This window comes from Apodemus sylvaticus, chromosome 6 (assembly GCF_947179515.1).
Source record: "Apodemus sylvaticus chromosome 6, mApoSyl1.1, whole genome shotgun sequence".
Lineage (NCBI taxonomy): Eukaryota > Metazoa > Chordata > Mammalia > Rodentia > Muridae > Apodemus > Apodemus sylvaticus.
The window spans coordinates 141992723-142008996 of record NC_067477.1 but is presented as its reverse complement, the minus strand read 5'-3'; the positions used below and the strand labels follow the sequence as shown (position 1 = coordinate 142008996).

Below are 16274 nucleotides of genomic sequence, written 5' to 3'. Positions count from 1 at the left end.
ATTAAATGGCAAATTAATACATATGTATGTGTACTTTTATATATATACATAGATTGGTTCAATCTCGGTAACTGCATGGATTGATGATTTGGTCAAGTACAAAAGTACTGTTTTTATCTAAAAATTAAATTGATGAGTACCAAAATAATTTGGTTGGATATTTTTTGGTTGAGACAAGCATGACATGAAAACTTAAGTCACATAGGTCAGAATAACAGTCACCTATACAGAAATATATCACCTTGAATAACAAAGTAAAAATACTTATATGATTAAGTAGTAATATATTTTCATGCAACTATAGAATATTTATAAAAATACAAACTGTATACAAAGCAAACACTCAAATATATGTATTCTAAAACACTGTTGAGAGAGCTAGAGCAATGACTCAGTAGGCAAAACACTCATACATATGATGTAAAATCATTCTTTTGAGAGGAGGGAGGGAGGGAGGGACAGAGTGTGGGAAGGAGGGAGACAGAGAGAGGAGGGAGAAGGAGAGGGAGGGACGGAAGGAGGGAGGAGAGAGAGAGAGAGAGAGAGAGAGAGAGAGAGAGAGAGAGAGAAAGAAAGAAAGAAAGAGAGCATTGAGAGCTAGAGAGCTGGTTCAACACCTAAGAACACTTAGTATTCTTGCAAAGGACCCAGGTTCAGTCTTAGCATCTATGTGGCAGCTCACAACCACCTATAACTAAAGATCTAAGAGGTCCAATAACCTTTTCTGGCCAAGGGTGGTACACTTACAAATATCCAGGCAATATAATCATACACACACAATAAACCTATTTTAAAAAAAAATCAAGCCAGGTGTGGTGGTAAAAGCCTTTAAAGCAGAGGCAGGCAGATCTCTGAGTTCAAAGCTAGCCTGTTCTACAGAGCAAGTTCCTGGACAGCCAAAGCTAGAGATTTCAACAGCCCCTACCCCTGCAAATCTTCCACTACTTCTTAGACCTAGGTGTATGGGAGAACATAATCTAAGCTAAGCATCAGGCCATACCAGGTTCAATACAAGGCATATCAAGTAAGACAGTATTGAACCAGCTATGATACACTCTATTATGGTTTAAAAATATATGAAACATCATGTATGTTCACGTGTGGAGCATTTGGCCACCAGCTGGTGTTGCTGTTTTGGGAAGTTGTGAAAATTTGAGGATTGTGGCCTAACAGGTGGAAGTGGACTGGTGAGACAAGGCTTTAAAGGTGATAGTAATTTCTGGTTCTAGCACAAATGCTCTGAATCCTGATCCATTAGGCTATAAAGAGCTCCAGGAGATTTATCTATTTTCCTGCTGCAACACTATTCCTGACCATGAAAAACTATACTTTTTAAAACCATAAGCAATTGGGTGGGTGGTAGGCGGTAGAATCTTTGGGGGGGGGGGAGAAATAGAACCATAATTTTACTTATTAAGTCAGGGCTATAACTTATTTGACAGTGTTAGTCACTGACAAGATGTGGAATCAAACAAATCTACCGTAATTTGACCAGAATTCCTTTCTCCTAACAGAAACAAAAAATAGTATTGTGAGTAAATGTATCGTTTCAGTTATAAAACATTTGCTTATATGTGTATACTAAAATGCTAGCCAAAATACCTTGCTGTTATTTTGTTTTGTTTATTTTATGAGACAGGGTGTCTGTGTGTATCTCTGGCTGTTCTAGAACTTGTTCTACAGACCAAGCTGAGCTCAAACCCAGAGATCTGCCTATCTCTGCTTTCCCGAGTGCTGGGAAGACTTCCACTTCCACCTAGCCTACCTTACTGTTTCTATGATCAATTTAGCAGCCAGAGAAACCCCTATAAACCTAAATCATGTTGCTGTTCATATGGAAGCCTAATCTCACTTGGTGAGGGCCTTAAAAAGTCCTTCAGAATTTACCAGTATCTCACTCCCACCTTCTGTCTCTGGGTTCAGCTACTCTATCATTTTCCTGCAACATTCTCATCTATATCCCCGTTGCAGATGCTGCACTTGTGGTACCCTTCACACATTCACATTCACTCCCTCACCAAGCATTCTTAAATGTCACCCTAACTTTAATTATGACTCCCATGTTCTTAGGAAATGTAAACTTTTCCTTTCCACTTAGTATTCTACTACATTTTATTAATTGTGTTTAACTCCTTTACTTCACCTAGAATGCTAGTTCTGAAGGAACATGAATTTTTGTTTATTAAAGCCCCGGAATCTATTATCTATGGCAATAAGTGTTTGACAAGCTAATGGTTGGTTAAAAACAAAACAAACAAAGAAACAAAAAAACCCAGAAACATCACAGGAAGCAGTCACAATATTGATAATTAAGTAAAATAGTTTAGAATCCTTAAGAAATTCTGAGACGTATATTTGCACCTCAGGGGGAAGAAGACAGACAGAGAAAATTAACACAAACTTGCTCATGAGAGGACCTGCTCCATTAACAAGTGAAATGGCCTTTTTTATTCAAAGTCAGAGTAATAATCTCACACATTAACAACAACTAGTCACAGTCCCATTATCCACTACAGCCTTCAAGTCTGAATAAAGATCAGGAGCACATTGTTCACCATCTTCAGTTCCCCACCCAGAACAAACACAAAGAACAAATTCGTACTCTGGAGAAATTCTTGCAAAAGAACTTTTCATTGTGGTACACATGAATGATAGAGAATACATCAGTCATAACGTCAAAGAATTTCATCTATTCTGCATGGTAACTTACTCAATAAAAAATAACCTTTATAGACTTTTAATGACTATAAGTAAAAAGTAATTAATCATAAGTAAAAAGTAATTAATCATCCTTTATTGATACACAGAAACATACACAACAAACAGAATTCTACTATGTGCAAGCAGTTTATATATCTTCAGAAAGAATTATGATTGAGCTTTCACCAAATCTCAAGTCATTAACAAAACACAAAATCTGACACAAAGACTTAATCAAAATCATTTGTTTTTGTGTTCACAGAGAATAGATTTTGACATGGCTACTCTACAACTGTTTTGAACCCATCTTCTCAAAAACAACATAGCTTCACCTTTTGACATTACAAGTACTAAAAGCATTTGTAAATAAAAGCCTGCTCACAGACATACATAACAAAACTGAATGAAGTGGTGAAGCCACTATCAAAATGAAACTAACAAACAAAACAAATCCACATTATAAGTAGTAGTCCTAATACTGAAGAGAACAAACTTAGTAAAGATTATCAAGAAAATAACATATCAGAACAGAACAAAGGAAGCATTTAGTAAATAATGAAATGGAGCCGGAAATGAAGATGGGCAATTATATAACTAATGCTTAAGAAAGAATTCCAAAAATTAAAGCATATAAGATATCTAAGAAATTTTCCTGAACCCACCGATCGAGATGGCTTACCACTAACAGGAAAAATGTAATAGAGAATCACACCAAGAGTGAGATACAGTCTAATAAAGTTACTGAACTTCAAGGATAAAGAAAGAAATCTGCCAATACCCAGGCAGAAGTAGGTCACCTACAAAGGGGAAAAAAAAAAGTCAGGCTGGTCCCAGACTTCCCTATAGTAACCCTATAGGCCAATAGATAGGGGAACAGTCTGTTGGGTTTTAAGGAAAAAGAAGTGTAGCTCCAATTCTAACTTTTAATTTAAATATTAAAATATTGTCAGACAAAACATCCTTTCACTTGAAAGCCATGAATAGTACTTCAAAGCTAAGAATGTTGAGAATATTGCCTTCAGGCAACCGCTCTCAGAAAAGATACTTGATAAATATAATAGACTGAAGTGTATTAAGGCTTCGGCTTTTCTGTAGCAACAGGTTACTGTACAGGTCAAGTACAAACAGCAAAGGACCATCATTCTAAAATGCACTCAATTTCACATTTTAGCTTATTTGAAATCAGCATCCATATTACAACTGATGATGTCGTGGCTTGACAACATTTATCCATGTTAGCAGTTTATTACATGTTGGCTTTATTAAAGGAAAATAAAACATTAAAAAATTGATGGTATCCTAAACAAAATGAAATAAAATATTATTGTAAGATGAGAAGAACAATGAGAGCAAATTAAAAAGTAATTTTAAAAGATGATAAAAAACCAGGCAGAAACACAAGCAACAACAACAAAAAATGACTAATATTACAGAAGTAAACCCACATTATGTGAACAAGTAAAAGCATTTTAAATTGGGTCACCCCCCCCCCCAAAAAAAACCCAAAAAAACAAAAAACAAAAAAAAACCTAATCCTGATCCATCTACATGGATCCATCTACAGGGTCTATATGAGACAAACCTAAAAAGGTGACTTTGAGAAGTTAAAAGTAAAAGTTAGACAAAAAATGTGTCAGGCAGATATAAACATTTTTGAAACTCATTAAAGAAAAAAACATTGAAACATTGAGAGCCAAAAGACAGAGTCACATTTTCTAGTGATCAAACTCCAGCCAGACATCGTGACCAACACCTCTTATCCCAGACTTCTAGAAGGTAGAAGCAAATAGATTCAGAGTTCAAGGCCAGCCAGGGATACAACATGGTAAAACTTCCAACATTTTTTAAGACCCACAATCTAAGTCCTCTCAACTGATCATAAATTAAAATTAAGTACTGAGCATTCAATTAAATGTTAGAAAATAAAAAGGCTAAAAAACAGAATAAAGGAATTTCAAGATGTCTTAAATTACTTAGAGAACAGATGCCTCCATAATTTTAACTCTCACTGGAGCTGAAGCCAGTGAGAAGTCTAGGCAGGTAAGGGTGTTTTGTTGCTAAACTTTGGGACTTGAGTTCAAAACCGAGAACTGATTTCCACTACACATGTGCCCATGGTACACATAAGCTCACATACACACAAACCTACACAAAATAAATGTGTAATTAAAAGCAACATGTGACAGCACACACCTTGAATCCCAGTGCTCTGGAGGCATAAGTAGGCTGATCTTTTTGGGGCCATCTCAGACTAACAAAGGAAATACCAGGCCAGCCAAGCCTACATAGTTAAGACTCAGTGTTTCAAAACAATAAAGGAGCTATATTTGATGGCTCAATATTTTAGATGGCTCAATATTTGAGAGCACTGGTTTTTCTTCCATAGGACCCAGGTTCCATTCCCAGCACCCACACGGTTGTCTGTAGTTCCAGTTTCCAGAGAATCTGACACTCTCACACAGGCATACATGCAGGGGGAAAAATCTAGGTGAGGTGGTACACACCCTTGATCCCAGCACTCAGGAGGAAGAGACAGGTAGATCTCTGAGTTAGAAGCCAGCCTGGTCTTGAGTAAATTCCAGGACAGCCAGAACAACTCAGAGAAATCCTGTCTCAAAAAAATAAGTGTTTTTTTTTTTTAAGTTAAAGTTCATCATTAGCTACATAGTGGGTTGAAAGTCAGTCTGAGCTATATGAGACCCTGTTTCATATATTGATAAATAGAAAATACAAATATCAACTTATTTCCCCATCAATTTGATATTGTAAGGGCGGAGTGTTTACTGAATCATGAGAGCTAGAAGTTCAGATCATAGTCACCCACATAACAAGCCAGGTATCCTGCACACACATGTAACTTATCCCAGCTTCAAAAGAATCACTGAAGCTTACTGACTTACACCCTGGCCAAAAAATCAAGAGCTCTAAGTCCAAGGCCTTTTTGGAATAAGTGTGGTCTCGTTAGAGGAGTGTGTCACTAGGGGTTTGGCTTTGAAGTTTCAAATGCTCAAACAAGACTCAGTGTTTTTCTCTTTCTGCTGCCTGCCAATCCACATGTAGAACTCTCAACAACTCCTAACACTATGTCTACATGCCTGCCTGCAAACATGCGTCCCAACATGACAATAGACTAATCAAGCTCCAATTAAATGCTTTTTTTTATAAAGAGTTGCCATGGTAATGGTATTTCTTCACAGCAACAGAAAACTGACACAGGCATACAATGACAGGCGCACACACACACACACACACACCCCTCTTTAAAAATTCTGTGAGTAGAATAGGTAAACAGTGTGTAAGAGCATCTGATGCGCAAACATGAGAACCGATGTTTAAGTCCCCAACACCAACAAAAAAGCCAGGCAAGAGCCAAATGTATCTGAAACCTGAGTGTGGAGTAGAGACATATGGGTCCAAGAAGCAAGCTGGCCAGATAGCCTAGGCAAAAGAAGAGGTTTGTTGGGCTGGGTAGCACACATCTTTAATTGTAGCACAGCAAAGACAGGCAGCTAGCTATTTGTAAAAATCTAGACCAACCTGGTCTGCACAGAAAGTTTCAGCTAAGTGAGGGCTACATGGTGAGAACCTGTCCGCTCGCATCATAAGAAAGAGAGGGGGGTAAGGAGGGAGGGAGGGAGGGAAGAGAACAAAAGAAAAAGAAAGAGAAAGAAAAAGAAAGAAAAAAACCTCTTCATGCCTGTGGTACATTTTCACTTTGCTATTTGGTCCTTGTGCTGATTAAGTTTTAAAAAAAATTATTTTAAAACTTTCTTTCTTTAAGGACTGTCTTAAAGTTTGGTTTGATACTGCAATTTTTTTGAGGAAAATATTTGCTTTGATTCACACAGTTTGAAGGCATAACATCCATTAAGAATAAAAAAAAAAGTCAGTGGCAAGAATCTAAGGTGAGGAAGACACAGTGGCAAGAATCTAAGGCAACTGGTCATACACACAGTGTCTACCACAGTCAAGAAATAGAACAGAGAAACATTAATGCTATAGTTCCTACAATTCTTTAATAAAATTTTTATTCACAGTATTTCCTTCTATACTTAAACTTTTTACAGTCTATGTTCCTGAGCTTTTCAAGCATGTTCTCTTCCATAATTTTATTAAAGTACATTTTATATATGTTTGTGCTTCACTTTCCCCTTTTCCTTTACATAAACCATAAAATTTTTTGAGACAATGTTACTGAACACTCCTGGCTAGCTTGAACCTTGAAATGTAGACCATTTCCTTCTGCCTTTCAAGTGCTGATTAACTTACAAACTTGTAAGAACTCATTGGGGGATTGAGATATATACGCTGCTTTGAAATTTTTCCTTTATTTGTATTTAATTTTAACTTGAACTATTTATATCCTGTACAGACAGATACTACTCTTTCCCATCTAAAAGAGCACACTGTTAACTGAAATACTGCCTACAAATGTAGTCTCCTCATTAATATTGGCATTGTAATTTTTTTGTCTTCCTTACAGCCCTTCCCTTATATCAATGTTTTTGTAGACTACAGGATCCATTTAACTCATTTACAATAAATACTGTTTTTCAAATGTTGACTATTTTATTAACAAATGAAGTATTTTGGAAAGCATTAATTCATTAAAATAATTTAGTTCTGTGGGTATACTTAAAATACTATATTTTACTAAAGATTGTTTGCTTAAATTATTTATGTTTACTTGTGTCCACCTGTGAACATGCAACTTTGAGTGTGTAGAGGTCAGAGGACAACTTGTGGAAGTTAGTTCCCTCCTTCTACCATGAAGGTTTGAACAAGCTATGCTTTAAACTCTATAAGGCTTGGTGACAAGTAAGTGCCTTTATCTACTGATCCATTGGTTCCTCAAATAGCATTTCACATATCTTTAACTACTTTTAAGTTATTGGCCTTTGATTCAAATCCAATTCTTCTCTAATTGTCCTCTTTAAGTTTCCAACCTCTCTGTGGTTTTTTTTTTTTGTTTGTTTGTTTGTTTTGTTTTGTTTTGTTTTTTGGGTTTTTTTGTTTGTTTGTTTGTTTTTGGATTTGGTTTTTTTTTTGAGACAGGGTTTCTCTGTATAGCCCTGGCTGTCCTGGAACTCACTTTGTAGACCAGGCTGGCCTTGAACTCAGAAATCCGCCTGCCTCTGCCTCCCGGAGTGCTGGGATTATAAGCATGTGCCACCACTGCCCGGCTATTCTCTGTGTTCTTTAAAGAGGTTTTGACCCTAGATCTTCTTTACAAATCTACCTTAGACCTATCACTTCTTTCCCAATAACCCAACAGAAACCTCACTAAGATCTATCTGATTCTCCTTTAACCACTATCTCTCTAAAATATGTCCTGAGCTTATACACTAAACTGATACTGAGTTTAACTTTCTACATGTTTTAAAAAAGGCATTTAAAATTTTTATGTGTAAGAGTGTTTTGCCTGCATGTATGTCGGAATAACACATGCTTATCTGGTACCAGAGGAGCCCAGAAAAGGGTGTCAGATCCCTTGGGACCAGACTTACAGACAATTGTGAGCTATCCTGTATGTAGGTGGTACTGAGAATGAGGCTAAGTCATCTGGAAGAACAGCCAGTGCTCTGAACAACTGAGCCATCTCTCCAGTCTCTTAAAAAAACTTATTTTTATGATGTTTAATTATGGGAATGGAGTGAGAGGTATAAGTGCAAGTCCCCAGAGAGTCTAGAAGAAACTATCAAATCCCCTCAATCTAGACTTACAGGCAATTATAAGCCAACTCATGTGGGTGTTGGCAAACTGAATTCCAGTCCTCTGAAATAGTAAGCACTCATAACTGCTGAGCCAAGTATCCAGTCCCTAATTTTCCGTATCCTAGTTTAAAATAGGAATGAGTGCACATATTCAAAGTCAGGGAGACTCTAGATAGACTTCCCAAGTATTTCCTGTTTCCAACTCTACAAAACGTATGTGACCTGCTCCAGCTTTACAATCAATCCTACAACTATAATTACAACTTTTTTGTTGGTGGTGGTATTGTTTTTGTTTTTGGACTTCGGGTTTTTGAGACAGGGTTTCTCTGTATAGCCCTGACTGTCCTGGAACTCACTCTGTAGACCAGGCTGGTCTCGAACTCAGAAATCCACCTGCCTCTGCCTCCCAGAGTGATGGGATTACAGGCGTGCACCACACCGCCCGGCTTATAATTAACTCAACTTATTTGTAATTTCTCTACTACTTCTTTCTATTCAATACTGATAAAGAATTCAACTTTCTATTACACAGTTACAATTTCACTATAAGAACCTTTATCTAGATATTGAACACTAAACATCCTTTAAGGCCTTAAAAATCATCTGTTTCAGATTAAAACTATAAAGCTCTTTGTCTTTCTGGGATATGCTTTAATAGTCTAGGTAGGTGGAACCTGTGGAGGCTAACACCTTGGGAAAGAAAAGATGACTTACCTACAAGTTTTGAACTCATTTACCTAACTTGAATGAATACCCAGTATTTCTGGAGTATTACATGGGTGAGTAAAATAAACTAGCTATAGGAATCACATTGTAACTTCACAAGCAATACATAAAAAACTTGCACAATTTAAAAACCAATTCTTACAGTTATCTCTCCAAGTGATAGCTGTAGTAACTGAAGAAATCACTAAGTAATTAATTCTGTGTTCAATAATGACTTTACAAATATTAACAAAGAGGAAGAATGGCTCAGCAGTAAAGAGCAGCAAGTGCCTTATTCTGACCCCTGTGGATGGGCAAACACACAAAAATATAAATATTTTAAAATGTATTTGTATTATTCTTATTTATGTACATGACCAAGACATGTATATGCAGGTATCCAAGGAGCAGAGAGGAAGGTGCCAGATCTCTTAGGACTGAGTTACAGACAGTTCTGAACTGCCTGGCCCTAGTGCTGGAGTGCAAAAGAAGCAAGCCCTCTTAATTATTTAGTCATCTCCCTAGCCCCATAAAAATAAATCTTGGGGGAAAAGCAAATATTGACTAATTCTCATGAAAAGTCTCTATTCTTGTCCTAAACGGTTTCCACATTCTACACATTTAATCTTCCTGAGTCTCATATACTAACTACACCACCATCTTTCTGTTTCAGATGAACTGATCATAGCTAAATAAAGCTTTCAACACAGGCAGTGATTAGAATCCCATCTTAAATTTTCTCAAAACAACAACAACAACAACAAAAACAAAAACACTTCCAGTTCCCTCCTGTGTCAACCATTCCTTCTCCACTAAATTCAATCTCAATATTAAATATGCTAACAATTCTGCAATTTTACCAAAACAAAAATGAAACACCCTAGCTTCAGGTGCTTCCTTTTGCCCTTTGAGGTACAATTTAAACAGTTGTTTTCATTTCCTATACTCACTTTCCTTTCATTCTCCCAAGCTCAGACCAAGCTTTGGCCCACTTCACTGAAACTGCCACCCTCAAAGTAACAATCATCTCCAGTGGCAACCTCATCCCTACCTTACCTGACCTCTATGTAAAACTTCCTTTGCTTGTCTTACAGACCAACCAAATTTGATTTTGTTTTGTTTTCCTCACTCTTTTCCTATCCTCCTTCAGTTCCTGTGACTCTTAAAAAACTAGTGCACAAAGATTTAAGTTCTTTGTATCTACTACTTATTTCCTTATTGAACCATTTAGCCTCAAGAGGAGAGAGAGAGAGAGAGAGAGAGAGAGAGAGAGAGAGAGAGTAAAAGCCAACATTCACCCCACTAATACCAAGACCCCATGTGCCCCAGGCAATGTAAGTCCCTCTGCCCACTTCAGAGCTTCTGTGCTGGTTCTTCTCTCCACCTAGAAAGCTAGTCCCTCAGACAATCAACATGCTACCCCCAACCCATCCACATCACCAATCTTCTCACTCATCACTAATAGGTTAGAATTCCTAACTTAGGGCTGGAGAGATGGCTCAGTGGTTAAGAGCACTGACTGCTCTTCCAAAGGTCCTGAGTTCAAATCCCAGCAACCACATGGTGACTCACAACCATCCGTAACGAGATCTGACGCCCTCTTCTGGAGTGTTTGAAAACAGCTAGTGTACTTACATATAATAATAAATAAATCTTAAAAAAAAAAAGAACTTCTAACTTAATTGTCTAGCTCATTATCTCTCTTATGCTAGCAAGAATTTTATGCTGTTCATTCTTTGACTTACTTTATGTTGCTATTCTGGGAAGTATGCACTCAAATTATTTGGTAAATTTGGAATTAAATCTAAAGCTTTCATTTTATATATCAGAAGTTTAATGCTAGCAAGTCAAAATTTTACATGATCCTATGACTTAAAATATTGAGACTATAACCAGGGCAAGCCCTCTTGGCCTACATAGGAAAAAGAGATAATTTTACTACTGTTTTTCAAACTTTTATTTTTGCAGGTGGGGAGGGGGATCCCACTAGTAAATTTCTCTTCAACTGCAACAGATAGCCTTTTGTTGCTAGAGTAGCTACCTCTGGGGGGGGGGGGAATGATTATTAGTATTTAAAAAAAAACTAGGGAAAACAAATGTTAAAACTCCACTGGGTTTCTAAAATAACAGTAATGCTTTAAGACGGGGCCAAGTCACTATTCAAAAGTAAATTAGATTTGTTAATGTGAGGAATTAATAAGAAAGAACAAATATAACAAGAAACCCAATCAAGAAATATTTTCTTTTTTGGAGGGGGGTCAGTTTTTTTCAAGACAGAGTTTCTCTGTATAGCCCTGGCTGTCTTGGCACTCACTCTGTAGACCAGGCTGGCCTCGAACTCAGAAATCCACCTGCCTCTGCCTTCCAAGTGCTGGGATTAAAGGTGTGCGCCATCACCACCATATTTTCTTAATTTCTTAAATCAATTAGTGTGTGTGTGTGTGTGTGTGTGTGTGTGTGTGTGTGAGTGAATGCCACTAGAAAAGGAATTTTTTTTGCAATATAAAGTGCATACTACATGAGTCCTTTTCCTTTTTCACACTTTCACAAATTGAGTTCATTCCTAACCATACATCTAAATAACCTAAGCATATGATTTTCCTTTCCTAATTTTTTGTTTTTCAAGATAGGGTTTCTCTGTGTATCCCAGTCTGTCCTAGAACTTGCCCTGTAAAGCAGGCTGTCCTTGAACTCAGAAATCTGTCTGCTTCTGCCTTACCACCACCCAGTAACAGCTTTTTAGTAATGTAAAAGAAAGAAAGAGAGAGAGCGAGCAAAACAAAAAACAAAAAACAAAAAACAAAAAACAAAAAAAAAAAAAAAACAGGGCTAGAGAAATGGCTCAGAGGTTAAGAGCACTGACTGCTCTTGCAGAGGTCCTGAGTTCAATTCCCAGCAACCACTGTGGCTCACAACCATCTGTTATGGGATCCAATGCCCCTTTCTGGTGTGTCTGAAGACAGCTACAGCGTACTTATATAAAAAACAAACATACAAACTTTTTGCTCAAATGAAGTACTTGGCAGGTCTTCTTTATGAGTTGCCAGCATCGCAGCTCTTAGTAAAGGGTTATTTGAACACAGGGATAAGGAAGCATTACAACTTAAGTGACTCCAGGCTACAGTATGAATACACCAAATAAAAGGATGGTTTGTATTATGGGTAAGTAGAACGGGACAATTTGGGAGTTCATCCTAATATTCAGAAAGGTATACAATTTAAAACTCAAAAATAGTCTACTCTGGAATTGTCCATTAACTTTCACATATTGAGGTTTATTTCAGGTAAATGCAACATCTGAAAGCAATGTGATGCTTCAGACTACTAAATGATTCCGATCTTAGTTCAGAATCCCAGCACTCAATGTAACACCCGGGTGTGGCACTATACTCCTGCAATCTCTGTACAAATAGAAACAGTAGAATCCCTGTAGTTGCTGGGCAGCTTTTCTAGCTAATCATAAGCATCAAGTTCCAGGTTAAGTGGAAAATACCATCTTAAAAATAAAAAAAAATAGTAGAAAAAAATTTTAAAAGCTGGATATAGTGGTACCTGCCTTTAATCCCAGCACTTGGTTCACTGAGGCAGTTGGGTCTCTTGAGTTCAAGACTAGGCTGGTTTACAACAAAGAAATGAAGGTCCAGGTCAGTAGGGGCTACAGAGAATTCCTGCCTCCTCCAAAAAAAGGAGGAAGAGGAAAAGAATCAACAAAAGAAGAAAGTGGGAGAGAAAATTAGAATTAGGAGTACTGGCTACTCTATCAGGGAACCTAGTTTGAATCCCAACACATGGCTGCTTACAACTATAATTTAATCCAGAGGATACCTTTTTTCTGGCTCTTAGGCAGGAGGCAGAGGAGTAGTTCATAGAGGCACACAAGCAGGCAAAACACCCACACATACAGAATAAAAAGTAAAAATAATAAACAGTTAAAAAGTAAAATGAACTAAGCATAGGTGGATTGCACCTTTAATGCTAACCCTCAGGAGGCCTAGAAAAGTGGATCTATCTCTGAGTTCAAAGCCAAATGGTGCTTGAACATACTGAGTTCAGGACAGTTAGGGCTACTAAGTGAGACATTGTCTTCTTTTTTTTTTTTTTCTTTTTTAAGTGGGGTTGGGGGTGTGCTAAATAAAGTATTAAGTGACAGATGAAGATATTTAACCTGACACTGAAATCTGCCTATACATACATGTACATAAACACGTACACCGAAACACTTGGTTCTTTACTATGCCCTCAGATAACTTGATTCTAAAACATCTTAAGATGTCTAAGGGTGTTGTGCTGTTAATAACTTTATTGTTATGTTAATAATAAGTCATTGTGCTTCAAATCCCAGGAATTATTCTTTTATCTGCCCATATTGTCTCAGTATAATCTGCCCAATATGAAGTCTTTCAAGCTACCAGTACAGTGATGGTTAATTATTTGCTTGCTTTTACTATGACAAGGTGTTCTAAATATTTCCAGTCCTGGACTTATAGTCATTGCTCTAGGTAGTACTGCTTTTTTTCAGTGGGGAAAAAAATCAATATATTGTTGTACTTTGTAACCTATTCTCTTGGAATTGTTTTTTTCTTTTTTGGGGGAGGGTGGGGAAGAAGGGGGAGGAAGGGTATGTGTATTGGGTGTTTTGCCTGCTTTTGTGTCTGTTCACCAAAAGCCTGCATTGCCCATAGAGGGCAGAAGAGGATATCAGATCCTCTGAAATTGGAGTCACACAATTGTTATATCCTATGTAGGTGCTGGGAACCAAAACCAGGTTCTCTGCAAGAGTAACAAGTGCTCTTAACCACTAAACCATTTCTCCAGCAAATTTATTTCTTCTCTTTATTCTAGTCAATATAAAACACCCAGCTAACTAATAAGACAGCTTTGCACAAAACTAATCTACCCCATTCTAATAAAGACTATCCCAGATTAAGGAGGTAGAAAAATAAAAGGCAAAATTCAGCAGAAAATACTTTAATGTGGAAAGACAAAGTAAAGCTTCTTTTCTTTCTGAAGCCATCATGCCATCCAGACTAAGGAAGATCCAAAAATTACCACAATTCAAAACTCAGATAAGTGTTGTTAGGTGCACTTAATATGGATACTAAAGATCAAGCTTCAACTTGCAAACATGCGCATTAAAAAATTGAATCAGTTTACAAACAAATTATTTCATTATTAAAGTGGCATGAGACATTTGGTGTTCTCCCAAAGAACCTGGGTTCTGTTCCCAGCACCCATTTCAAGGTTGTTCACAACAGTCTGTAACTCCAGTTCCAGAGAATCTGACACCATCTTTTTTGGCATGTAAGACATCTGCACCCATGTGGTGTACATAGACATAACCAAAAATAAATCTTTCCCAAAAAATGTCTTATGCAATCTGACACAATCCAGGTATCCAGAGGGGACAGGTAAAGTGACAATACTAAACAGCCAGACACAAATACAATAAAGTGCCAGATTTAATGGTATATGCCTTTAATTCTAGCCCTTGAGACACAGAGACAGAGGCAGACAAAGGCTGATGATGTCTATGTGTTCCAGACCAGCCACCTAAGGATAGTTAGACCCTGTTTTAAATTTTAAAAAAAAAGGAAAAAAATTAAATCCTGGCCCCCAAGAGTATTTAGTATCCATTCCTTTATTATTTTCCTTACATTTCTTTAACTGTATAGTTCGCTGAAGTTTATAAACACTGTGTCTGGTTAATCTTATTATATAATTTTTAAATTTTATTTGCAATATTTTATCATACAAATCATGTACTATAATAAAATCATAAAATTAAAAATAGTTGGGCATATCATTATATATACATGGCATAATATTCAGTAAAGATGCCATTTAAAATAAATATAAAGAATGAACGTTTTCAATCTAAGTCTTGACCAAAGTCTAGTGGCCTAAAAGTTTAAGGGTTGCTTAACTTGGATTTTAATTCTATTCAACTGTCATTTTATAACAAGAGATATAGTAGGGTTTTTTTTTTATTTGTTTTGGTTTTTGAGACAGGGTCTCTTTATATAGCCATGGCTGTCATGAAACTCCCTATGTGAATCAGGCTGGCCTCAAACTCAGAGATCCTTTTGCCTCTGCCTGTCAAGTGCTGGAATTAAAGAAAGGCATGTGCCACCATCCCTGGCCCTCTTTTTTAAAGAGTTATTTATTTTATACACACATACACACACACACACACACACACACACACACACACACACACACAGTTACTGTCTTCAGACATACCAGAAGAGGGCATCAAGATTCCTATTACAGATGGTTGTGAGCCACAATGTGGTTGTTGGGAATTGAACTCAGGACCTCTGGAAGAGCAGTCAGTGCTCTTAACCGCTGAGCCATTTCTCCAGCCCTCTCTTGGACACTTAAAAAGAGATTTAAAGAATTAAGTAGGCAGGTCTAGGACACAGTACTTGCCTAGGAAGCACAAAGTCTTCTGTAGCAATGTACAATAAATACATAGTAAATAAAAGTTTCTTCAGTCATAGCACCAACAAGCATTTGGTATTACATTGCTAGTGCTTGGAAAAACAAACAAACAAACATCTCCAGATTTACCAAGACTTGTTTATGCCTCTAATAGTCACCTATTATACAACTCTCATCTTACAGGGGAGTATCTCTTGCTGATCTTCAAAGCATGACAGCAGAGATGGCTTCAGTATGTTGACACACAAGTAAAAATAGAACAGATTTCAGGGACTCAAAATGAAAAAGGCAAAGGAAGAATATAACAAAACCACAAAATGGAGATGAGTTCACATAATTTGCATTTAAAGTGCTGAATAACTCAACTGTACCTTTTAAATAAGTTTTACTAAAAGTAGCACCTATTACTGATATTTCAACAATATAGAGTTCAGAACTGCTTGTCAATACAACTTTTAATTTTACTTTTAATTACATGATTTTTATGTGTGCTTGTACATGTGCAGCATACCACAGTCAGAGGACAACTTGCAGGAATAGTCTCTCCTCCTATCATCAAGTAGGTTCAGAGGATCAAACTCAAATCATCAGATATAGTTACAAATGCCTTTACCTGCTAAGTCATCTCATTAGCTCAACACAATTTAGTTTTTATAAATTGATTTTATACCATTAATCTGAAGACTAATTTTAACTCTCATGGATGCTTTCTAC

The 16274-nt window shown here is 36.9% G+C and overlaps 1 protein-coding gene across 16 annotated transcripts in view; it reads right to left on the bottom strand.

Annotated features, from left to right (window-relative positions):
• Nucleotides 1–16274, bottom strand: part of LOC127687708 (uncharacterized) — a 472408-nt gene that overhangs the window by 43406 nt on the left and 412728 nt on the right. For 2 of the 16 annotated variants that reach the window (XM_052186629.1, XM_052186628.1), the window contains exon 3: nucleotides 15360–15495. The exons of the other annotated variants lie outside the window; for them this stretch is intronic. In XM_052186629.1, the coding sequence (XP_052042589.1) occupies nucleotides 15360–15495 (136 nt within the window). The remainder of the gene's footprint in view (nucleotides 1–15359; nucleotides 15496–16274) is intronic. 16 annotated transcript variants of the gene reach the window in all.